At 39.3% G+C, this 27686-nt stretch overlaps 1 protein-coding gene across 2 annotated transcripts in view; it reads right to left on the reverse strand.

Annotated features, from left to right (window-relative positions):
* Positions 1–717: 717 nt before the first annotated feature.
* Positions 718–27686, reverse strand: part of LOC136880948 (proto-oncogene c-Rel) — a 149795-nt gene continuing 122826 nt past the window's right edge. For both annotated transcript variants that reach the window (XM_067153486.2, XM_067153487.2), the window contains exons 9-10: positions 4999–5070; positions 718–3154 (exon numbers count right to left, since the gene is read on the reverse strand). In XM_067153486.2, the coding sequence (XP_067009587.1) occupies positions 2343–3154; positions 4999–5070 (884 nt within the window). In that variant the 3' untranslated portion in view covers positions 718–2342. The remainder of the gene's footprint in view (positions 3155–4998; positions 5071–27686) is intronic.

A 27686-nucleotide genomic window follows, 5' to 3' on the forward strand; every position in this document is an offset into this window, starting at 1 on the left:
TGGTACACTTCCGGCTAGTCATAGATGTGGAACTATCAAGTTCATTATTGTTCATTAGAATTTGATTACACGATGCACAAACTCTAACTATGCAGCTCACAGTCACTGAAGTAATGTTGTAGCTCCAACCGGCTGAAAATAGCCAACCTTTCATGGAGCTGTGATACGAAATGTTTTAGCAGCCCGACTATCATTCACAGTAATAATAATAATAATAATAATAACTTAAATGTTTCCACCTTTTCAATACAATATATATATATATATTATTATTATTACTTATATATTGTTCAATACGGACCAAAAACATGAAATTCATAACCATCTATCATTCACAGTACGTGTAGACATGATCATGGTAGATACACAGTATATATATATATATATACACATCACATACAATAGGCCTATAGAATGAAACCTCCCTTATCAACATTCCCAAGATACGGACACTCTTCAAGTACGGACATATATTTTTAGGTCCAAAATGAAATAATATAGGAATAATGACAAAATCAACTTTCATTTACAGGCTCAGAGATGTAATACATTTTAGGACTGAACAGAAATGTACTGTATTGACAATAAAGCCTACCTGCTAGCCATCCAGTATCATTAGCTGGAAGATGGTGAATAAAGAAAGCCATAAAACTTTGTCCAACAGTCTGGTTAAGTGCAATAAATTTGACACATACCGTAACTTTATTTTTCTCTTCCTTCACTTTTTTTTTGCTAGGGGCTTTACGTCGCGCCGACACAGATAGGTCTTATGGCGACGATGGGATAGGAAAGGCCTAGGAGTTGGAAGGAAGCGGCCGTGGCCTTAATTAAGGTACAGCCTCAGCATTTGCCTGGTGTGAAAATGGGAAACCACGGAAAACCATTTTCAGGGCTGCCGATAGTGGGATTCGAACCTACTATCTCCCGGATGCAAGCTCACAGCCTTCCTTCACTTGCCAGTTGTTTTGTCTTAAGTGCCAGAACATAATTATGCAGGTCTGACAATCTACATAAAAGTTGATGTTATAAAACTGCATATTTGCCTATCTTTTGGCCCTTTCTAATTCATAGAATTAAGTCATATACAGAAAGATAGGAATGTCGAAAAGAACACATAATAGGGAAGAGGGAAGGACAAAACAACGCAAAAGGCCAAGGACTATATCCACAATGTCGCCTTCAAAGCGATTGGCTCTGTCCTTTCACTCGCAATCACAGCCTTAATTTTGACAGATACTTGGTTGTGCAAGTGATAAACACAGGAAAATGGAACAGAGAAAGGATATATACAGATGGTAAAAGACTAGCAACAAAGGAGAAAAGGAACACAATTTTCTTGTGGTTAAAGCCTGCTCTCCTAAGGCACGAAGGAGCTCATAAGGGGTGACAAAAACTGGGATACTGATGAGAAGGGAACGCGGTGGTATGTAATGATGTGGAGATGATCCTTGCTCTTTTGTTTTTTCATATCTGTCCTTATTTCCCCTCTCTGTATTGTATGTTCCTTTGATGTTCCTGTCTTTCTATTACTTGTATTTAGAATTAAAGTAATAAATTTAATTTAAAGAGTGAAGAGTGCATGTCATGGAGTAACCTCTCTCCCAACAATGGACACAAGCAGACAAATTGTAAAGGTCCCTTCGATGACCATAAATGATTGGTTTCACTGCATATGATCTTCTCCTCTGGATGTTTCAGTCAATCCCTTAAAGTATTTCTCCAGAGACAGATAAGTAATCTGATCATAAGCAATAAGACCAAGAAATAATTCAGGAAGCACCAATGTTTTAGTCCATCTTCACCTCAAAATATCTTCAGATTAGCTGAAGACAATGATAGATTGTTTTTACCTAGATAAACATGCATCAGGGCCACACCCACACCACATTCACCAGAGTCAAACATGTAGCATGGTGAAAAGGAGGGTTGAAGTGAGTGCCATCAGGTTTTACTACCCATACCTCACATTGATATCACATCCCCCCTAATGTTCAGAATGCTGGCGGCACATTTGAATATTCCTTCTTGCCAGTGCTAAATGTCTGACTGTATGCAGCCCACAAACAACTATGGTATGTATGAAACAGAAACTTTGACTTGGTATCACTGCCTTCAACTAGTTAGAAGATTTTTGAGGTGAAGTTCTCTACATAAATAACTTAAGAGACTCAACTAAGAACCAGTAAAAGAACCTCTAACATGTTTGCCATGTTCACAAAAGTCAACCTCAAAACCTTTTTGTAAATGGCACAGTTAATCCAAAAATGTATAGGTGAAGAATTTTTAGAGTAAAATTCTTGTCAAGCATGAAATTCTTAAGCTAGTAATTTGAGATTCACACACTAGTTTTCCCCTCCTTTGTACATGTTGTTCAGATCACAGATGTCCTGTATTGCTGTGTTTGCCAACCGGGTCAGGCTGTCACTCATATTGATTTGGCCCTCTCCCTGCTGGCGACATTGTTGTGCATTTTGCAACTCGTGATACTGAGACTGATGTGCAGTTTCTGATAAAGTTAGGTTGCTAGAGAGATTATCCGAGAGATTAGATTCCAAAAAATGGGCAAGATCTGACGAATCTATCTTCTCGAGGCTATTGTTTTGACGATCGAAGTCCAGTCCAATGCCTTCCCCAAGACCAGGAGCAGTGGTTATGTTAGGTATCCCTTGGGAGGTTGTTAGCCCCACTTTTGGTCCCACAGTTAAATTAGGGCCTCCCAAGAAATTCCCCATGTTCAGTCCTTGATTTGCATTTGGAATGTTAGCAGGATGTCTCTTAAGGTCACTGTGTCCTGGTCTAATGTTCAAGTCTGCCATGACATTAGGGTTAACATTCCTCATAGCAGGCACGTAAGTCCCCATACCCACTTGCACTACCTCTTGGCCTACACCCATCACGTTCACGTTGACCATGTCCCGCATGTGCGGCACCCCATACGGGTTGTTGTAAAACACTCCACCCCCTGCCATGTGTTGCTGTGAAGTCGCAGCGGACACCCCGTACTCCATAGGGGGAGGAGTTCGTCCCATGCTGTGCGGTGATGGTGAAGGTGTAATTTGCAGTCCTTGCGGCTGAGGCGAAGGAGTCGTCGTCATTGCGTATCGGGGAGATGTGCCTCCTCTTCCCACGAAGTAGCCTTGCCCCATAGTTGGATCTACAAGGGTAAGTCAATATTACATTAATATCAAACTGTACCAGCAGTAGAGAGAAGGGGAATGATCTAAACAGGTGGTCCAATCATATGCACATTTATTTAATTATTAAAAAGACCAATCCCAGTTAAAATGTTCATGACAACTGCAACATAATAATAACAACATCAATAATATTGTTATTGGTTTTATGTACCACTAAAAACAATATATATAAAACAAATTCTTTAAACTACTACCACAACAAAAACAAGGCATTTGAAAAAAACAGTTTTACTTTCAAAAAGTAGGCCTTTCCAGGACAATGAAATAAAGTTATTGTACAGTACACTTTATGGTCTTCACAATGTACGAGGGCAATCTGCAATTTTGCTCTAATTGTCTTTAGGTTGGCTCTATGGTGTTGTGTGCTCACCAGCCGCTAGGTGGCACCGTTGCCTACGTCTGTGGTCGGTTTCAGCGTTATCAGATTAGTACAGCTTGCCCTGTTGCGACGTAAAAATGGCCGCACCAAACTCTGTTTGCACCAAGGAAGTACAGCGTTCCGTAATCCCTTTTTTTTGGTCTGAGGGCGTACCAGGAGCAGAAATTCACAGAACAGTCACTTGTCTGTTATTCAGGATCATATCACGCACTTGTTCAATATTGCCATCAGTTACAGCTGCAGATGGACGCCCGGATCTTTCCTCATCCTTCATGCTCGTGTGACCCCTTTTGAACTGTTCAATCCACTAGTAAACACTTCGCTGTGGCAAAACATTGTCCCCGTATTGTGCTAAAAGTCTTCTACGAAGATTTGAGATTCGAGTTCTGGTTACCAGTGTTGTCGATCTGTTGTTTACTATAACCACAAGCTATCAGCTGTGTGTTGCATTGTGCTCAGTTCTTGTCGCGGTCTTCGTCAGGTCATTCGGTCATTCTTGACAAAGCACCAACAATGACAGCTAGAAATAATGAGCTGAGTGGTTGAAGGAGCACAATATTTCGGTTCGCGATGACATGAGGAAGGAGAGCGCTCGTGCATCTTGTGAAACAAAACACGCCCTAGTACCCAGTTTATGTAGTGTATGAAATAGTCAGGAGGCATGGGCATAAAGTTGTTCATCCTCCACCATACCATTGCCATTTTAACACCATAGAACCAATTTGGGCCAAGTGAAGGATTATGTAGCTGCGAATAACTGACTCTTCACAGCTTCGGAAGTTGAAAGACTACTTTGGAAAGTCGTAGGGCGTATAAGTGCGGAAGACTGAAGCAAGTTTGTGAGACGCAATCAGAGATGGTGAAGCTTGGGAGAGGGAAAGTATCACAGACGATTACGTTGAAGACTATTATTATCTTGCTGCGGTCAGGCGAGAGTAAAACCTCAACAGACAATGACAACACCGATAGCGACTCCAAAATGAGTGGTGTATTCCCTTTGTAGGATTTTTCCTTCCTTAGGAGAAATTGAATTGATAAGCAACGTGAGCTCTTGTAGAGGGTGACTAGAAATTTAATTTCATTTTCTTGCATTTTAACTGTTCGAGCATTGATCTATTTTTATCATATAGCCCCATCCTAAATATGTTGTGTGTTATTGTTCATCTTATGTGAGTTATGCATGTTGCTACAAAGAATAATTGATTCTGGACTTATATTTGTGTATAATTATACATTTCCTTTAGTATTGTGTGTCGTGACCTGTTTGTACTCGTAACAATTTGGTACCAATGTCCGACTTCCGGTTAACTGGCAAGTTGAAACTCATAGAAACGCAACTATAGTCACCTTTCTATATACAACATGATTTATCACTTACTGGTTACCTTATTTTATAAAACTAATGGCAGGAGCGTAACTTACCCAGCGGCTCTCTCTTGACATGTTGCATCATAGGCACATGCTCTGGACTTGGACTTGCCATTACATATGGCACTGGAAAGAAGAAACAAGAAGTAAAATAAACAAACTACATAAAGTAACAAAACTTAACATTATGGAAGGTGAAAAAAAAGATCTGATTCAGGGTAGTTACTTCAGAGAGCAGCCTTTTTAAAGGTCATATAGCATACAACATTTTTCTTTCAGTTAACAATCAGCAGCATCTGACTAAGATTAAATTGTACTATTTTTCTTTCAAACAATGCTGAGATATAAACACCACGCTTTTCAAAAATGTTCTGAGCCAGTCTACAAGTAGAAAGTCAGCAAACCAAAGAATACAACAAGCAAACATGTTAACTTCTCAAACAGAACTTGACAGAAATGGAGGAGTCTCTCATACATGCTGCATTTGGAAAGAGTAGGGCTGGGAAGGTACTGGCTGTGGCTCAGTCCTCGTATCTGCTATGGATCGGCAATGATCTCACTCAAGACTAATGTCATGGATCTCAACTTTGACTGTACTGTGTGACGTCCCAGTAACTATGAGGGTAGGAGACACTCAAAGCTTGGTAGCTGGTATATCACAGGCAGTTATTGCATCAAATAATGTCCTCGGGAAAACAATCATAATGTGTATGCCGACAAAAGTTATCAAAAACACTCTGCCTGAGTTCTGAATGATTATTCAATGATATATTACCATGCATAATGTTTGGAGCTGCTGACCAAATATTACAATACAGTCTATAAAACAAAACAAAACAAAAAAAAAAAAAAAAAACACATGCACACGAAAAGCCCACTGTATTTGTGTAAATGTTTCAGTGAAAAGAAACCAACAAACATTTGATACCTGCTTTGTTTTTTGGTTTTTGTCACTGCAATGCTAATAATGTTCAATTCCTTCCAGTATGGTTGAAATACAAGGGTATCGTATTCATCGATTTGATAGGATGAGCAGGCGTGGAGGTGGTGTTGCATTGTTTTGTAAGCTTAATCTCAGGAGTACAGTGGTAAAAACTTCTACCACTACTACAAATCCTGTTCCTGAATTTATGTTTGTTGAAATTATTATAGACACTGTTAAAGTACTCACTGGGGTTGTATATAGGCCTCCAAATGCAGGGGGCATTGGTGAGTTAGAGGACGATTTAATGAGACTTTTACCATCTTATGAACACGTGATTATACTAGGCGACTTTAATACAAATTTGTTAACTCGGACTAGTGAAACAATACGTTTTCGAAATATTTTTCTCTCCTGTGACATGACAATATTGCCCTTGGAACCAACTAACCACGTTCATACTTCCACCGTCTCTTCCGATTCACTGATTGATCTCATGATAACCAATAATCCACACAAGGTTCTTAAACACGGTCAAATACCTGTTCCTGAAATATCAACTCATGACCTTATATACTTAGCGTATTCGCTAAGAGTTCCTAAATATAGGTCGAAATACGTGACTTTTAGAGACTTTAAAAATATAGATTTCAATCACCTAAAAGAAGATGCATGCAAATGTCCTTGGGGTGACATAATACTAATGAATGACATAGATGAAAAACTGGAAAATATTAATTCTCATATTCATGGATTTTACAATAAGCATGCTCCTAAGCGCTGTGTGAAAGTAACACGGCCGCCCTGTCCGTGGCTGACAACTGAAATTAAATCTTTGATGGCTCAGCGTGATTCGTTATATAGACGTTACAAACGAAATTTATCAGCTGACACATTTGAACAATACCGTGTACTGCGTAATCGAATTAAACAAATTATCCGCAATAAGAAATTCGATTACTTCCGGCGTCTATCCAATAATATAAACGCTGGTAGTACTTGGCGACAACTTCGTTCATTAGGTATTGGAAGGCCTCCTGTGAACCATGCTAAACCAGAAATACCGGTTGACGATATTAATAGACACTTTTCAACAGATGTTTTTACTCCTGAACACGATATAGTGCAGGCCACCATCAAGTCTATAATACGACAACAATCATCTGATCGTCCATATTTCGAATTTCGAACTGTTTCAGAGTCTGAAGAGAGACGAGTACTGAATTCAATTAAATCTCATACAACAGGGGCTGATGAAATCCCTATTTTCTTTATTACTAACATTATGGATATAATATTGCCAGTTATTACTGACTTATTTAATGCATGCCTCTCCCGTAGTTATTTTCCGACAAAATGGAAAGATACACAAGTTGTCCCAGTTCCAAAAAGGTCGCCAGCTAATGTAGCATCCGACTTTCGTCCTGTATGCATTCTTTCAGCACTGTCTAAAGCTCTAGAAAAATTGATCTATAGCCAACTTGAACAATATCTGGAAAAATATTCTCTGCGTGACCCCTTCCAATCTGGTTTCAAGAAAGGACATAGCACAGGGACGGCACTGCTAAGAATTACAGACGACATTAGACGAGCTATAGATGAGCGGAAAGTGACTATACTTATTCTACTCGACTTCAGTCGTGCGTTTGACACAGTAAATATTGACATATTATTAGCGAAACTACAAAGATTTAATCTGAGTCCCTCTGCTATTCAGCTCTTTGCTTCGTACCTCTCCAATCGGCGACAACGTGTTGTCATAAACGGCACTACCACAGACTGGAAGACGAAGCAAACAGGTGTCCCACAGGGATCCGTGCTTGGACCTCTTCTGTTTACTCTATATATCAATGATATATCTTCTCAGTTCAGTAACTGTAAGTATCATTTATATGCAGATGATCTACAAATATATTATCACTGTAAAGCTATTGATATTGAGTTTGGAATTCATCAGATGAATTCCATTTTAAATCTGATTAGCTCCTATTCTAATAAGAATTGTTTATTAATTAATCCTAAAAAGACACAAGCTATTATAATAGGGCAACAAAGGCAGTTAAATATCCTTAATAAGAAATTATTGCCTTCACTTTCGCTTTGTGGTGTAGCTATACCATTTCAGAAGTCGGTAAAAAATCTTGGAATTATCATAAGTGACACACTAGATTGGAGTGAGCACATAACAAGCATCTGTAGGAAAATTCACTCGTCACTTCACCCTCTCAAAACTCGCCAATCACTTCTTCCACTAAGCTTGAAAATTAAACTTATCCAGACCCTCATATTTCCCATACTTAATTATTGTGATATTGTAATGATAGATGCCACCATGGAACAGACACTAAAATTACAGAGGGCAATGAACTCATGCATTAAGTTTATATTTTCAATTAAATTTTCAACTCATATCTCCCCCTATTATGAACTTCTCTCCTGGTTAAAAATCGATAAACTACGACATCTTCACATTGCTACTCTCGTATTTCGTCTGCTGAATGAATCTAAACCCCAGTATTTATCCTCAAAGTTTAATTTACTCTCCTCCTCTCATGAACACAACACACGATCGACTACGACACTCTCAATTCCTGTGCATCGCTCGTCTTCATTTAACCGCTCCTTTCAAGTGCCTGGTGCAAGGCTATGGAATTCCCTTCCAGTTAGTGTTAGGAATTGCACTTCCTTAGCTTCTTTCAAGCGGTCTTGCCGAGATTACCTATTAAATGTATAACCAGCTTGTATGAATGGCAGTATGAATGGAAGAATGAATGAGGTTAGGATTTATATTTTGTTAAATTATTTCATTATTCTGTTTTATAAAGTTTATTAGATATGTGGTTATTTCATTATTCTGTTTTATAAAGTTTATTAGATATGTGGTTAAGTGTAAGAGAGGGCCGTGAGCCTTAACTTCGCCACAAATGAAGGCATGAAATAAATAAATAAATAATGTTATGTACCATACTTCGCAAAATGCATTGTTTACGCCCCATTTTGCTATGATGATATCATTTTGTGGCATCAGTGAATCCAAAAATTACGGACCATATTTGAAGAACCAATAATACTAAGAACGTACGGTTTAAAACGCTAATGACAGATATTGCATACATGGCTTCTAGTCATGACGTAATTTGCACGAAGTTTATAGTCCAAGAGTTTTAAGATGTAAATCATGGGTTTATTGACCACCCCTTAAATAAGAGCATTATTGCTCCATACACCTCCACAATTTATAAAGTACATAATACTGTATCAATTATAGACAAACACTAGAACTAAACGGCCTATTGCAAAAAATGAATTTCATTGCAAAGCCCGTATTGTCATTTCCTTTTGTTTAATTAGCAATTAAGAAATGTTGGGACATATTTTACTCTTCTAGGTGGACATGATTAGCTGAAATTTTTAGTATTGTAAAGGTGGAACCTTTGACTGTACCTTTAAAAACGGCCTAGTCGTTCGCTGACGTATATATACAGAATGGATAAGGTGCATGGTTGAATACATACATCGAACAAACATACATTCAGCTCTGCCTAACCGAGGGCTAACTACACACTGCTCGTTGTACAATGCGGGGACAACATACTCAAGATCTCTCAACATGTCTCGGGAGCAACGAGGCATTGTGCTAGTCTCGAGAAACATCAAGATCCTGTCTCGGACAGCTCATCACTAGAAATTAGCCTCAACTTGCAAGATGTATGTTGCAATCATGGAGCCTCAGGTGACTCTGGCATCGTTTCGAATGACTTCTTTTTCAACTTTCTTCTCTGAGCTATCTTAGACTCCGTATTAGGCTCACTAGAGTTTCATTTTCTACCTACCCCACCACCTTAGTTGTTCAAAGGTTATTTTAAGGATGGTGATATCAATGCAGGAACACAGTTTTCACACCTCTTTTTGCTAAACACACTGGGGAATTTAAGGCTAATGGATATATGATGTCGGAGTGAAGGTAACCAATGGAAAGTTTGGTGAACATTAAGAAAAATACTAAGGAAAAAAAGAAAATGAGATTGAATTGTTATCTCAAAATCTCTAGAGATGGAATATTAATTTTTTTTTTTTTTGCAATTATGGTATGTATCTACAAAGAATATTTCCTTCAATATGTCTTCATTGTTGTGCTATAAATTCCTGCACACAATTTCATAATAAAAGGCATCTGATAAGAAAGATTCTCCCTCAGTATTTAGGAATATTTTTATGTGGTTTGAATAGTTAAATGACAAAAGATAAAGAGTAACAAGAGATGTGCACTTACCCACAATCTTCAATCTGCAGTTTGGGACACGTTCTTGTTAAACTTGGTCCAGGTTAAACATTAGTTGCAGTGTTCTCTGCAGCATGCATGGGATGAAGCCATTCACTACCACAACATACTGCGCTACCTCCTTTAAGGATACTGGGATGTGAGCATGGCAAATTTTACAAATACATACATTTTAAAATGTAAGCAAAATAATAAAATAACACTGCCTAATTTCATACGTGGTATTGCAAAATGAGCTCAATGAAGATAATTTTAACTTGTGTAGTCAGCTAGTTAGGTGCATGTGGATTACACAGTTCTGTTCAGAAGTCTTCCATTTTGGCCCCTGAAATGTCAAAAATACACGGCTTGACAAAACGTGTAACTTTTCTCATAATACTTGTTAAGAGTTACTGAAATATTAAAAAAGGATTTTTTCCTTCAAGAATGATAAGTTTATGTATTTAAATCACTCCTGTAACTTAAGTATTTTTGGGGACAAGTGTAACAAAACCTGTAAAACATTATTTTCATTGAGCTAAATTTGAAACATTCTGCATAAAATTAAGTATGGTTACTTTATATTTATCATTATTATGGTATTTTGCTTAGAAAGAATTTCCCAGTGAATGCCATGATTTTCATATTCCTCTGGCAGACGGAAGTACAAGACATATAATTTTAAAATGTATGTATTCAAAGGTATAAAAATGTGTCATGTTCACATGTCCCAGTATCTTTGAATCTACTTCTAAGAGCACATGCTACTCTGTTTCATAGTGCCTAAAAGTTCTCGTACTTAAGAAATTATGCAAGTACTAGTCTAGACCTAAATACTGTTACATATAATAATATGTAAAATACAGATTGGAAAAGAGAAATACAATTTTCAGATATGACAGAACATGTATTTATACTAAGAATTCTACATATACTATTCAGAATGTCTATCCTTTTCTTGAACATAGGACCTCAACCTTCCCAGAATGCATCAGTTGAGTCATGCACGATGTTGAGCACTTTTTAGGATGTATCTTCTAGGAGACCATTTCGTCAATCGATGACCACACAATTTGTAATCTAAAGGATTGAGATCTGGGCTGTCGGACAGAACACAGGACTATTTTGGTGCACTTTAGCAGTTGACACCTTTCTTAAATAAGTGAATGTTTGAAAGATCATTGTAAGAAACTGCCCACCAAACCATCAGCCATGTCAGATGGCTCTCTGGGTTTCCAAAAGCACTTGATGAGCCATGACTACAACTGGGCCATAGACAGGATTATTTGGATGGTTAAAGAGGTCTTCAATAGTGAAAATTTTATGTCAGTATCGAGAATTTTCTGGTGACAATTTTGCTCATAACATTTAAGCTTGACATGCGACCAGCCTCTGCTTCTTCAAGTATGTTGTTGGGAAGCACCCAGAGCTGCCACAAAGTGCTCAGGAAGAGGTCACTTCTTAGCACCGTGGACACTGTTCATGTCAAAAACATACATCTCGCTTGCCATTACCTTTTGGTTTTGCTCAAAATTTTAGTGAGTTCTTTGTTTCACAGGGCATCCTAACAGACCACAAACCTCCTGAACAAGGACAGCCAGGCATGTTCCCAGTGTTAATTCCCGATTGCTCAATAGATGAACATTTTGTTGATGCCAAGCTTCTTAAGAATATCCAAGATGTCTCAAGGCTGTCTTCTGGTATTACGATTTTCATAATCACCCCATTCTACGATTACAAGCCACTGAATAAATCAGAATCACTTAGGAGGTTAAGGCAGTGTATTTACAGAAGATGATATTGCAGGAAAAATGGCAGAACTTAGTACGTAGTTTGCGATAGTATTTATGGCTACAGTAAGCATTATCAAATGAGTGGTTTCAAAACTACAGTACAGTACAAAAGTTTACACTGACTTTATGAACATGTATTCCACAAACAACGCTAACATTTGTTCAACCATCTACTGCATTTCAAAACATTTCATAAACAACCATTATAAATAGAGTGATATATCCTCACAATGGCTGCCCCATAAACCATTACTACTGACAACCATTCATACCAATTTTTATGCCCGCGAACTCCAATTTACATATCATGTACCTACATCAACACAGACGTCTGGCTCCATGGTTAAATGGTTAGCGTGCTGGCCTTTGGTCCAGGGGTTCCTGGGTTTTATTTCTGGCCGGGTCAGGGATTTTAAACTTCACTGGTTAATTCCGATAGCTTGGAGGCTGGATGTGTGTGCCATCTTCATGATTAGAATTCATCACAGGTAGGGCTCCATCTTCACACACTTGCAGGTTGCCTATACGGCATAAACTCGAAAGACCTGCACCAAGCCTCTTCGGACACCACATTTTCAGAATTGTTCTTAAACAACTAATAATATTAATATAATATTAATATTAATAATAATAATAATAATAATAATAATAATAATAATAATAATAATAATAATAATAATAATAATAATAATAATAATAATAATAATAATAATAATAATGTTATTTTGCTTTACGTCCCACTAATTACTTTTATGGTTTTTGCAGAAGCCGAACTGCCAGAATTTTGTCCTGCAGTTCTTTTATGTGCCAGAAAATCTACCAAGACGAGGCTGACATATATGAACACCTTCAAATAGCACCCGACTGAGCCAGAATCGAATCTGCCAAGTTGGAGTCAGAAGGCTAGCGCCTCAACCATCTGAGCCATTCAGCCTGGCTTTTAAATTAGTTAAGGGATTGATCTAAGTGGTGAATAATGTAGCAACTACTGTGCTTCCTTTCTTTAAAAGATGTCACTTTGTTTAATACCCTATTAATGGCTACTTATTATTTACAACTAGAGTAGATATAGGTCGGCCCTGTAGATAGTTCAGGTAAATGGAGAAATCAAATGAAAGTGGTCCTCACTTTTCATGAAGAATACTACTGTATGCTTGCGATCTACCAATGCCAAGTTCCAATGCAGGACTGACCTGACAAGATACAGAGAACACTGGGAATGGCAACCTTTGCACCATGATAAATAAGCATGGGGCATGGAAAATCACAATTTACTGTTCCTCTTCTCTCTGTTGCAAAGGATTCTTCAATAAGATTAACATTAACAACAGTAGGATGCAGGAAATAAAATCCTTCATATTTCCATTATCATTCACTGTAGGATGATATATAACATTCTAGGTCAGTATATACATCCAAGTCATTAGCTCAATTACAAATCCTAAACCAGACCTGATCAGCCTAACAAACAAAACAATGGCTAAATTTGAAAGAACTACTCTCCAACTCCAGTTGGGTTCCACCATCTACTCCTATGCCAGTGTGTTTACCACATTTCTTTATAAATATGTTTATAAGCTAAAAAATAAGAGATAATAGCTGACATTTACATGCATAAACTGTAAAAGAAAAAACACATAAAAATGGAATATTTTTAATACCTCTGTCATAATTCATCATACGATAAAATAGTACAACACAAAACAATAATGCAAATTAGATTTCTTAGTATTATTGTTGTCAACAATTTCTTTTTTACAGGAGCGGAGATATTTGAGAATTAGATTTTCCTCCGAACTACCTCACTGCCCTGTACTAATTTCATAATTTGTAGCCTAAGTTACAACTTCTTTCCCCAGACTTATACACCAAGATAGGTTTTCATAGGTTGTCATAACTGATAGACAAAAATATAACTTAAAAATGATGAATGAGACACAAAAATTTCTAGCTAACAGACTAAAAGGATAATAACATCTACTGAGTGAGCAGAATATGAGTAGCTCATGAGTGCGGTGGACAGAGTCCAGCTGCAATGCAGGTAAGGCCATTACCTACAAGCCAGGAATCCCAAGCTTTGTCGGAACTGTGAGTGCGTTATCAGTCCGAGCTAAAATGCACATGCATAGTACAATGCTAAAAAAGCTATAAACTAGTAACAGCCCTAGTATTCTATACCACAAGTGTTTACGATTTACACGTACGAACAGAACTGGCTCAAGCCATCAGATTATTTCAACGAAAACTCCCTAACCATCAAGCTCGAGATAATACACAGATTAGCTACCAAATTTTGAGAAATTGGAAGTGTTCAAAATTAGAAACGAAGATGAAACAGTGATGAAACAACGATCACAGAAGAATGTTCAATGACATCATGCATCACCTAGAAAATCTCTCTAGCATCTTCGTCAGCGATCCGAAATTTCCAGTGGCTCTGTGTGAATGACCACAAAGTTGCCTAAGTTAGAATCTTGTACATTTATTTTTGATCATCCCCTCTCATTCTCTTTTCTGATAAAACTTGTTTCAGTTATATGCTTATGTTAATACTTAGACCTACAGACACTGGAGTTCTGCAAAACCTAATATGCCACATGAGAAACCCCTCATGACCAAAACATAGAAGTAGTATGCAATGACTGGTGAAACAAAAATAGGTCCGTTTTAAAAATATACAATCAATAGCGACAGATATGTGCAAATAATATTGTAACCCTTCTTTGGTGAATTGATGGAGACGAAACACAGGACTCTGTATTGGTTTCAATGGGAGCAACTGAGGAAGTGTTTGACGATATAATTATCAGTAACTGTTTGCTCCCCTGATCCAACACCGTGTGACTAGTGGCTTAGAGGTTCATTAAAAGACAAAGTGTACAGGACAAATCCATACACCTAGAGAAACTGAAGATGACCATATGTCAAGAAATAAATTCAATTTCCCTGAGGGAATTAAGAATAGTGATGGAAGTCAGGAATGTCTGGAAAATAAAGGAGAATATTTCCAACATCTGGGCGAGTAGCCTAATGTCATTTGTAATATTATCAGGCAGTGCTTCTAGTACTAAAATTGTAGTTTGGTAAAGTACTGATTCGTGTTTCTGTCCAGCTGACAGTACAGGCTGCATGGCCCACCGTGTGCATGGGAAACTCATTATCTGTTCACCCAGTATACATATAAAAAATAAATCTTAAGGATCATGCTCACTCACTACTCATGGTTAACAGGTTGATATAGTATCATAGTAATTCTAGACCCCGGCTAAAATAACAATACATCCACTATAACACTACTGTGAAGGAACCAAGTCAATCTTCAGGAGACAACTTGTAAGTAGAAGTGAAAAGGAGTGGGATTGGCAACAGATTTTTAACAAACTTACGTCACAAATTTTGGTTTTCCTTAAAATGTCCTAAATTATTTATATAGCATCAATATTCTTAGAGAGAAAGCAAATAACACTTTTACACTGTCTTATAAGTCTTTTAAATATCACAAACCACACAAAAATATTCTAGAGTCACTCAAAATGGAGTCATCGATACCCAACTTTTATTGGCCATGCTTGATCTCTTCCTTATCCACAGGTGCCCCCATCTTTCAAACATCACCTAAATTCATACAAGTTGTTTTAGGAGTAGTACCACAAAATCAGTACAGTTATGTTACACTAAAGAGTAACTCACCGTAGACACACCTGAAAGAGATTTACTGAATAAGTACACTCAATTTTATCACCTGACTCTCTCCAAAGGCTGTCACAATCAAGCGCAAAGATTGCTGTGGGTGCCTAATAGCGAGAGTCATGGACTGACCATCATTCTCTTCAAACAGGATATCCTCTCAACACAGCTGAGATGTGAAGTCAAAACAAAATTTGTAATAAAACTAAATAATGACAGAATGGTAATATTCCACTAAACAAGGAAGTGCCACAGAACACTTCAGAGTCCCCTAATGTTCGGTCTACTTACATAGGCCCGGAAAAAGTTTTGTCTGTGTCCTTGGCAGGAATTTTGTTACAAGTAATCTTGTATAACCAAGAAATGTAATAAAAGTAATGAGCAAAATGTGGATGTAAACCTTGATCTTGGTATTTTAGAATTAAAATGTTAATTGTTGGGTACTATTAATACCTAAATTTCATCCATGTTATATCTCCCTCTGTGAATCAGTGTAGAGCACCTGCCTCTGGATCCCAAGATGATGGGGGTTCATACCTGTTAGAGGCAGTCTGATTTCTGAAGGGTGGAAAAATGCCCACACTGCACTCGATGTTGTATGATGCCTGCAGTAGAAGATCTCTGATTACAAAAATTTGGCATTTATCTGATAAAATTAATTAAAACTTAGAGATACGTTATCTGACAGATCTGTTTCTCTACCGTAGCAAAAGTAAAACAGAACATGGAAACAGACATGTAGGCAGCCTGCATACCAACAAATCAAGGTGGTTGCACACTGTAGCTGAAGCCACATTATTATTATTATTATTACCCATATTTATAGTGGAATGTCTTTACAAAATAAGTGTATTCCAGGTTCACATATTTAGCTGTCTTCTTTATGAATATTATTCCGATCTGTGTTCCATTATCCCGTTACTTTGTCACCTTTAATGCCCCTCAAAATGGGCAGATTATTAACTATCTTCATCTTTTTTGCCAATTTATAATATTTTTACAGATAACTGGTGCTCTCCAGTTTTCTACATGTTATGAACAATTTACAATATACCTGAAAGACGATTCGTGTAGTAGTAGTAGTAGTAGTAGTAGTAGTAGTAGTAGTAGAAGAATATAACTGACACTCATATGAATTTTAGTGAAAAATGGAAAGTATATGTAAGAAACAGGTTCCAGGAATTATAACTGACCAAGAGGAGTGTATATGTGAGGATTTACAGAACGCAGCCTGCCTGGTGGCCATGATCGTTAAGACATTGAAGTCTATATGGTCTAACACTGCGGTCAGCCAGTTCGAGTCCTGTTGGTCGAAAAAAAAATTTCACCATTGGCCGGTAGGGTAGGGAAGGTGGCGGTATACAATTTCTAATCACTAGATTGCGAGCAAAAAGTCTGGATTAAATTCCAAACTTCGCAGTACTCATATGGATTAAGGGCATAATGATGCTGATGATGGAGATTCGTCCATCGGATGGGGACGTAAAGCTTTGAGCAGACGCCTTGGTGTTATTTGACAGGAGTAGGCTACGTGCCAACACTGGGTTTCACCCTCTCCCTACCTCATTACCATCACCACCATCATCACGCCACATTCACACGCACAGGATGCCTACGGGCATCGATAGAAAGACTTGCACCAGGCGAGCTGAACATGTCCTCGGACACTCCCGGCAGTAAAAGCCATACGATAGATTTACAGAAGGCGAAAGCATTTAGTCAGTAGTATGTAAAAGTAGTTGCATATAAGGATAATGTCCAGGCAGAGGTGGTAACTAATACTAATAAAGTACTGAAATTGACCTATGATAAAGATATTTACAATTAAGATACAAAAGCTGAAAACTAGAAAAAGAGCTGGAATTGATAAGCTTTCTGGGGATGCACTAAAGGCTATGTGCTGGAATCTAGTAACATATCTGATTACGAATGGCCAATTGCTATAGTAGCCACAGTGTACATACGAAAGGGTGATTATTAGAGACGGGAATTTGCCTATTTTATTCCCGAGTTCAGAAACGTAGGCTTTTGAGATATAAATCCGTTTTAAGTTCCTTTAAGCCAGATTTAGTTGGTTTTATTGTGCCTATAAATGCCTATTTCAGGGGTTTGTGCCTATTTGAAGTATAATTGCCTATTTGATGCCTTTTTAATCTATTTTAAAGAAGCCGATTTTCTTCCAGTGCATTATATTGTAACTGATGTGCTCGACAGTATTATCTTCTCATTTCTCAAGATCTGTAGACCCCACGAACAAAAATGGGAATTCTTGGAAGTCACCAGAAATAGTTCTTGTGAAATTTCCATCAGGAGAAACAAGGAACAATTTGACCTCGAAGCCTTCAACCCCTCCAACCTTCTAAGACATGCGAGAACCAATCAATGCCGAATCCTTATACCTCCTTCTCGATGTGAATTGTTGTACGCGTACGTTTTACCTTCAGAACGTGTTGTGATTTATTGTAAAGAAGAAGGGTGTTTGTGGCAATCCCCGAAGAAAAATCATTGGATTAGTTGGATGTGCGCTTAGGGGCGCGCAGCTGTGAGCTTGCATTCAGGAGATAGTGGGTTCGAGCCCCACTCTCGGCAGCCCTGAAGACGGTTTTCCGTGGTTTCCCATTTTCATATCAGACAAATGCTGGGACTGTACCTTATTTAAGGCCACGGTCGCTTCCTTCCCACCCGTAGGCCTTTCCCATCCCATCACCCCCATAAGAACTATCTGTGTCGGTGTGACGTAGAAAAATTTAATTGCAAATAAAAATCGTCGAAGTCCTACTGGCTGAAGCGGTGGATCACAGGCGATTCCAGTTTCACTACGGATGGAAAGGTAGTCTTCTGCCACGCTTGGTAAGTTCGTTTGTTCTTTTTATCTTCTTCTGTGACTGAACTACGATCGCATTTCATTGTAGCATTTATAGGCCTATTCATTTACGTATTATGGAAAGTTATTTTGTTGCAATTCTGTATTAGTCGTGAACTTTCAATAATTTATATTGCTAGAATGTAAATAATCATTTTATTACTGAACGAGGAGCTAGAACGCTTATGGCCTCTTGTCTAAGAGTGGATGAAAATTAAAAATCGATAATTTGAACTCTGATTCATATTCCCGCAAAAACAGAGGTTTACAACTGAATTTTTTTCTTTCTGTCTTTCTTTCTTAATCTGTTTACCCTACAGGGTATGTTTATCCCTCGGACTCAGCGACCGATCCCACCTCTACCGTGTCAAGGGCAGTGTCCTGGAGCGTGAGACTTTGGGTCGGGGAATACAACTGGGGAGGAGTATTACTACCTTTCCCAGACAGCCTTTTCTATGCTGACCAAGGGCCTTGTGAAGGCATGGGAAGATTGAAAGGGACAGGCAAAGAAGGAAGGAAGTGGCCGCATCTTTAAGTTAGGTACCATCCCGGCATTTTCCTGAGGGGAAGTGGGAAACCACAGAAAACCACTTCGAGGATGGCTGAGGTGGGAATTTTTTTCTTTTGCTTTATGTCGCACAGACGCAGATAGGTCTTATGGCGATGATAGGATAGGAAAGGTCTGGGAGTTGGAAGGAAGCGGCCGTGGCCTTAATTAAGGTACAGCCCCAGCATTTTCCTGGTGTGAAAATGGGAAGCCACGGCAAACCATCTTCAGGGCTGCCGACAGTGGGATTCCAACCCACTATCTCCCGGATGCAAGCTGACAGCTGCGCGCCCCTAACCACATGGCCAACTCGCCCGGTGATGTGGGAATCGAAACCACCTCTACTAAGTTGACCTCCCAAGGCTTAGTGGACCCCGTTCCAGCCCTCGTGCCACTTTTCAAATTTCGTGGCAGAGCCAGGAATCAAACCCGGGCCTACGTTGGTGGCGGCTAATCACGCTAACTATTACACCACAGAAGCGGACTACAACTGAATTGTAATTTTAAAAAATCATGAGTAACTTTCCCCAGCGCTATGTGTAGGCTCTAGTGAACTCTATTACGGTTCCGCTATACCTTCGCGAAACATAGGTTGAAGATCGAATGTGGTGCAGATAGAACGATGTCACAGAGGCTAGACATACAAGATGGCACGGCTTGGACGATGTCACAGCGTGTTTTACAAGGATGCAAAGACTACCTTTACAAGAGCAGGCCAGTGAAAAGACCGTTGGTCTGGATTGGTGAGGTCCAGTTAGTACCCGTTGTGCTGGGGAGGAGGGTGCAAGTAAAGAGAGTCTGTGGTGCGTAAGCTCTAGCATCCCATCTAGAGTTTTGCTAAATTGTAACAAAAAGTAAGTTTATGGGCGTATGCCACGACTATTTCAAATCACGCGGTTTTCTAATTTTCAACGAAGGTGGTAGCCTTGTGGGCACACATGATGCAGGATCTATTGCAGGCAACAGAATATAGCCTTCATGACAGCTGACCCAGCAGACCAAAGCAGGCAAATAGCAACATATAAAATGTTCACAAATCTGAGATTTATAGTGCCTCCGTTTTAATTCCTCTATATAAGTAAGAATACTGCTAGAGGCAGCTTGCCGAGTTTCTGGCAAGCATATAGGAAGGATCTCTCCTCAACGCTATTCAGGTATCGTTTCGCATCATTTTTATGATTTTTTTTTTCACCCGGTGAACTCGACAGGAAACTGCCAGATTATAACAGCATTTTTGAGGACACATTTCCCTGTAAATTACGAATTCTCTTGTTCCTACTTGAAAGTTTTGTACTTCTAGAAACATCATCTCTAATAGTCTTTCTCTTTTTTTAATGAAACAAATGCATGTTTATAGTGCCCGGCTCGTTGGCTGAATGGTCAGCCTACTGACCTTAGGTTCACAGGGTTCCGGGTTCGATTCCCGGTCGGGTCGGGGATTTTAACCTTAATTGGTTAATTCCAATGGCTCTGGGGCTGGGTGTGTCGTTTTCAGAATTAGAAATCATCCTAGGTAGGCCACTCATCTTCACAGACAGCAGGTCGCCTAATACGCCGTCTACGAGAAAAAGACCCGCACCAGGCCTCGCCGGAGGCCATACGCCATTATTGTGTTTATACTAAGTATTATTGCCAATTAGCCCAGCTGTAGGAATATGTGAAAAAATATCATACAGATCAACATAGAAATACTGCGATGCATTTGACATGAGTACAGAAAGCGTTGTCATCGCAGCTTTTCTACCAGTCCACTGTGAACAGCGACCAACAACAATTTTCTATAGACCTGTGCACTGCAATGATGGGAGCTAATATCCCCCCTGTATAAACTGGAGCATCTTCAGACTTCAACAAGCTGCCGGGAGCAATCACCGAGTAGGAGACAAGTGACTCTCCCCCGGTGGAGTCATTTAGGGTTGTGGAAGAAGTCGGGAGAAATTTTGACCGAACCTCTGGGAAGGTAGCCGCTGTCAGCAAAAATTTCCACAAGAGTCCTGCAGCAGAATCCATGATGGAAAACGACGGTAAAAGTAGCCAGGGTGCTACGAGGTGAGGTAGATGAAGCAGTTGAACTAAAACCAGATTATGTGGCTTCATTGAAGTTTTATCCAATCACTTCCTGTGATGTTGAGAGATTTCTCTCAGTACAAAACATTCTGGCCGACAGGAGAACAAGATTGTTACCGGAAAACATTGAAACGTTGCTTGTTGTAAATTCCTTTTATAGTAATTGAGCGTGTTATTGAATTATAAGTATTTTTTCATGCCTATTTTACACGTTAGTGCCTATTTACATGCCTATTTTGGCTAATTTAAGAGCCTATATGCCTGCCTATTTTAACTGTTTTAGTGCCTAGAATTCTCGTCTCTAGACTGATTATACACTGCCTGACAAAAAAATTGAACCACCCGGAAGGGGAGGAGAAAATGAAATGAACCTTCACATGGTAAGAGGGTATGTGATGTTATTTCAGTGATTACAAAATCGAGTCAAATTTATGAAAAATTTGACAGTACAACACTGCACCCCCTCTGGACTGAATGCATGCACTAATTCTGTTGGGAAAGGTGCCATAAAGCTGTTGTATCCTCTCCTGAAGCGTTCTGGCCCGCAACTGTTGTAACGGATCTTTCATATCCTCAATATTGGCACTGGGACGGAGTTGACGTCTGAGCTGGTCCCACATGTTCTATCGGGGACAGATCTGGGGATCTTGCTGGCCACAGGAGTATCTCAACATCATGCAGCCAGTTCATAGAGACATGTGCAATATATGGACAAGCATTGTCCTGTTGAAAAATGGTACCACGTTACTGTCGCATAAGAGATAACACATGAGGATGCAGGATGTCCGTGACATACCGTTGCGCCATCAGAGTTCCTTCAATCACTACCAGCCTTGACCTGAAGTCACACCTGATGGCGCCAGTAGTAACCTTGCTGTGCCTCTCCAAAACATTGATAAAAATGGGACCTCTTCCCAGGTCACTGTCACATTTGCAGACGATAGTCATCTGAGGTAGTGCAGCTGTCCATGCTTCCTGGTCATGGCACCACTTAAAATGCAGCCATGTGTTATGCTGTTAACGGCAGCCTATGCAAGTGACAGTCCAGCTGCTCTTAGTCCCTCACCAATGGTGCAGGATGACAAAGAATGTTGCAGGGAGTCCACTATCAGGCGCAGATGTGAAGGGGTTACGATGTGCTTGGTGCACAATACAGAGATCTTTCCTTATGGTGGTCAGGCATGGTCGATAGCCTGCTCTCATGTCCCCGTGCTGTCCAACTCTGTCAGGTGCTGATAACACTGTCTCAAATGAGTACTCGGCATCTCCATGTCCTTCATAGTGATCATTCAACGTCTGATGCTGTTCACATCCCTTATATACTCTACCAGGCCTGGAGACAACACTAATGCACTCTGGTGGCCGTTCTACCTGTCACAACTCTAATCGTTTACATTTCCACCGATGCTGTGTAGATGTACGAAGTTACATTGACATCCAACCATTTCTTCTGGGTGCTTCAATTTTTTTGGCAGGTAGTGAATAAAACTGATAATTACAGGCCAGTCAACTTGACATGTATTGCATGTAAGCTCTGGGAAAGCATTTTTAAAAAATTATTATATTAAACATGTTAGTGAAATTACTAACTGGGTTGACAGAAGGCAGTTTAGGTTTGGGAAAGATTATTCCTACGAGGTCAACTTGTAGGATTCCAGCAAGACATAGCAGATAGATTCAGGAGGTCAAATGGACTGTATCGCTATTGAGATATCCAAGCCTTTGACAGGGTTGATCATAGCATATTATTGATGAAAATGAAGGCTACTGGACTAGACAAAAGAGTGACTGAATAGGAAGCTAAATTTGTAGAAAATAGAACTCAGAGAATTAGAGTAGGCAATGATAAAGAGGTGGGTCCTCATATTATTTGACCTTTGTGTTTTCTTATATATCTAATGATGCGAGTAACGGACTGGAATCAAGATAAGGCTTTCTGCAGATGTTAGCCTGTATAGAATAATAGTACGATGATGCTTTGTGTTTAAAGGAGCCTAACGTCTAAGTCATCAGCACCTATGGAATAATAAATAAGTTACAGGACTGTGAGTGACTGCAAAAAGACCTCGACAAAGTTGTGAGATGGACAGCAGAAAATGGTATGATTTAAACGGGATGAAAGGTGCGATTATTTCACCAAGAGGAAAAACTCATTCCCTATTTATCAGCTTATGTCGAATGTGTAGGAAATTTTACTGCACAGTTAAAATTAGGAGAGAATCTTGGGATTCCTTGTCGTGCCATGTTTCCTCTGTGATTAAGCAGTCCAATCAGGTACCAGTATGTTGTCATGTGCTGGGTGAATCCCCAAGGTGTAAGCTGTAAGCTCCAGCCTGCAATGTGTTAGGACATCACACGTTGGTTTAACATGGGGTGTTATCAGTGCTGTAGTTAAGTTGCAGAAGGCCACTCACAAAACCTCTCAATCAGCATTGTTACACAAATGTGTAAACGAGTTTGGATGTGATATTTTTAATAAAGAAGACAAATTATTATTCTCCTTGGTTTGTGAAAAAAAGTGTTTTTTCAAAGAAAAAATATGACATTATGCACCAAATTAATACAGCGTGGTATAAGGAACGGGCTGAAAGAAATCCAAGTTAAATCAACAACCGATTACTGGTAATGTAGGTAAACAATAGAGTTCAAGTCATGAAAGACTTGTGTTTAGCCATACTGAGTTCTGACATTCCATTGTGGGAATCAAATAATGTGCAGCTTTGGTTATTTAAAAAAAAAGGGGGACACCCAATGAATCTATATTGTGCAAAACCTATGTACCAGAGTGTTAGTGTTTTCCAGGCTTGCAGGCCGTGGTCCAGGAGCATGTGATGGTTGCGACGTTTTACCAAAGGCTGTGCTGGGCACTTGTAATTATCCAGGGTTGCGACTGACTTCGATAGCAGCGAAGCTCACAGTGGAATGGAGTGGTGTTGCAATTCCACCTCATTATACAGTGCAGGCTACGGTGCGCTGCTCACCCGTTGGTCTATGTTGGAGAGGCGGTCGCTGATTGGCTGTTCTTCGGCCAATTATTGAAACATTAAAGAGCCAGATGTACGTTGACCTGTCTTGGCAGAGACAGGCAACTGATCACCTGTTGCTTTTTCTGGTCTGCCGCGCCCATCAAGACCAGCAACGACCAAAGAATGAACTGTGGTGCTTTTCACATGCGCCTGTGACATCATGCAACGGCGAAAGAACATTTTCACAGCACAAATCGTGCTTCACTAACAGACGCAGGAGCTTCACACCAGAAAATATCAGGATGACCTTCCTTCCAGGCGTTGACAGCCTTGAGCAAGGTAAGAGTTCTATGAAACAAATAGTTTATGAGATTTTTCATGTATTTATTTGTGCTTGTTTTTCTTCATTTTTCATGCTTACTATTTTTTTTAAAACTATACTCAAATTATTTATTTGCTGAACATAACAGGCTTCCACCCAAATATACGTTCCCATTCAAACCAAATAATAAATTAAAATGGAATAAAATAAAATAAAATTCGATATCTACTATGTGGGCACTCACATGGACGGAAAACCGTGCCTAATGTGAGCTCCACCCCTACAACTCTAACCCCTCACACAGGCGGTAACCAATCCACATAAGGGGCGCCACACCTATAGCTACTGACCAGGCGTGCTGTTTCACCCTGGTGAGGAAAAAAAGGACCACCCTCCCTGGAACAACATGTACGGCGCCCCATACAGTTGACAACGTTAGATCCTTACCATTCCGTTTGGCAGCAGGTCACATGGGTGCTCACGCTCAGTTCCACATGTGTCCTGCACTTGTCAACCACACTAGGGATAGGACGGCCCTATCCCTCCCTCTTATGATGTTCCCTTCCCTTCTTACAAATAACAATTTTAAAAAAATTAATAAATACAAAAACAATATAATAAAAAAAAGAAAAAAAATACTAAGTCTAATGTGTGGTCATTCACATGGGCGGAAAAGGCGGACCACATGTGAGGTGCGAGCCCTAAAACTACTGTCCATCCGTGCCGTCCCCTCTTGCTGAGGCACAACACGTCTAGCCCTTCATCATAGTAATCCTACCATTCATCTCTCTCATATAAATCTACCTAACTCTTACACATACTTATTTCAACAAAGTACTGCTTTCCATATCCGCTGACTTAACATTTCGTCATCCTCAGCGCATGTGCCTACCTGATCACCTACTGACTTAGCAGTTCCTAATGTTGTGTATGCAATGACCTAATTCCAGATAAATTCCAGTTCACTTGTGCATCAACAGTTGCGTCATGACTTCCATTATCTAACTTGCTTACCAATACTATTTCAATTTTATGTCCATATCTTGCCATCTCAATAATAACATGCCCTCTCAGTCACTTAAACCTTCCAAAATTACAATATCTTACCACTTCCCCATCTTATTTACCGTTCACATACCTTCCACCTTTACAATGTATCTCCAGATTTAACAATCAGTAATAACAAACCTGCAGTCACATTTCACACACATTTTTATCCATACTTATCTTACTTAACAAACCTAATTTTCATGACCCATTCCTTTGCACATTCTGACACTGCATTTAAAGTTCGCTGCACCCCACCAGCCGTTAAAGTCTGCAAAATCAGTCCCGGTATCTCCATCCCATTAAGAACCGGAGCCTCCTAGTTATTCCCACCGTGTCCATCCAAAATATAGTTAATGAATAATATAAATAATATCGGGGATAATTTACAACCCTGTTTTAAACCCATCTTACACTCTAACGGCCTACTTAACCTGTTTTACTCCAAATTAACACAGCACCTGACCTCCTTATACATCACCTCCACTGCATGTATCATCTTCCCAGACACCCCCAAACCTACCCAATTTTTCAACTAACGCACTTCTGTTCACCGTATCAAACGCTTTTTCAAAATCAATTACCGCCACATAAACTTTGCCTCTTCCCATACTCGTGTATTTCTCTGAAATCATCTTCACTATCATATTGTCTACCATTCTTTTTCCTCTTCTAAACCCCCTTGGAATTCTGACAAAACCAAATTCTCTTCAGCCCAATCTTTTAATCTGTTTGCCAAACCTCCTGTATAAATTTTACTTAGAGAATCTAACAGCGTTATAGCCCTATAATTGTTCGTGTTGTTTTTATTACCCTTTTTCTTGTATATTGGACATAGAATTCCTGTTTCCCATTCTTTTGTATACTTGCCCCCCCCCCCTCAAAAATAACTTCACTATGCCCTCTATAATCAGCCCAATTTTGCTTAATTCTTTCCAAAACCTCACACAGACCTACCCTTGATTTCACCTATCACTTCCAAAACTTATTTTGAAATTTCTTTGTCCAGTTCATATATCGCTACCCCCCCCTATCTCTCCAAATAACTTCTTCCCACTTCTCTCTATACAATTCCTTTCCCCCTCCGCCAAGTAGTTCACTAAAATACTTCACCCACTGCTCATCCTCAATACTTGTTTCTTCAAATCTCCTTCCACCCTTGTTAATTCTGTTCATTCCCTCCCAAATTTTTTCCATTTTATTCGTCCTACACTCTTTATTTATCCCTTCCGTTTGTTCTTTCATCCGTAACTTTTTTCCTGTTACTGATTTCTCTTTTGTAGACTTTCCTTAAATTACAGAAAACTTCTCTTTCTGTACTCCCACCTTTTTTTCTATACTCCCATAATCCATCCATAACACTCTTTCGTAAATCCTCACATTCCTTACTGTACCAGGCTTCCCCCTCTCTCCTCTTTCTCCTCCTTCCTCTGTCTCTCTGAGCCACCCTTTTTACTCGGTATAACATCAGTTCCAAAGCTCTATCTATATCGTTTTCCTTAAAGACAACCTCCCACCCATTCCTTACTAATTGTAACTCCTCTTTTATTATCGTATCCAAATACCGTTTTACTTTCTCTGTCCATTTGTATTTAATATACCCTCTCCCAGTTCATCCCTCTTCTTTATCTCTCTCTTCTTGTGCCTCCCTACCCTCCTTTTTATCAACACCCACACCGGAAAATGATGTGCTTCGACCCAATTTCCTACCTCCATCCTTATGATTTCTTCTAACATATCTTCTGAGCTTATTACTATATCAATCACGCTTCCTCCCTGTTCTGTAACATACGTCCGCTTCCCCTTCCTATCACCCTCTTTCCAACCATTTAGGATGTATAAATTTCCTGCTGCACATATTTCTAAAAGTTTATCGCCATAACTGTTTATGACTGTATCTTCACTACTTCTACTTTCCCTCATTTCCCTTCCATCTCCTTTACTGTACACTGGGCTCTGCTCCCCTATTCTCGCATTCCAATCTCCAAATAACAGCATTCCCTCTTCTTCTTCTTCTTCTTCTTCTTCTTCAAACTTCCCTCTTAATCATACTAATTTCCAACAATAACTCCTCAAAAAAGTTTTTATTTGTGTATAACAAACTCCTACGGTGACAATATTCAAATGCTAAAGTTACCTTCTTAGTCCTCCCTTCTTCCCTCCCCATATTAAATCTGATGCAGATCACTTCTTGCTTCTCTGTCTCAATATTCTCTACTAATCCACTAATTTCTTCCTTTATTAGAACCACTATTCCTCTTGGTGCT

Source organism: Anabrus simplex, chromosome 9 (genome assembly GCF_040414725.1).
Source record: "Anabrus simplex isolate iqAnaSimp1 chromosome 9, ASM4041472v1, whole genome shotgun sequence".
NCBI lineage: Eukaryota > Metazoa > Arthropoda > Insecta > Orthoptera > Tettigoniidae > Anabrus > Anabrus simplex.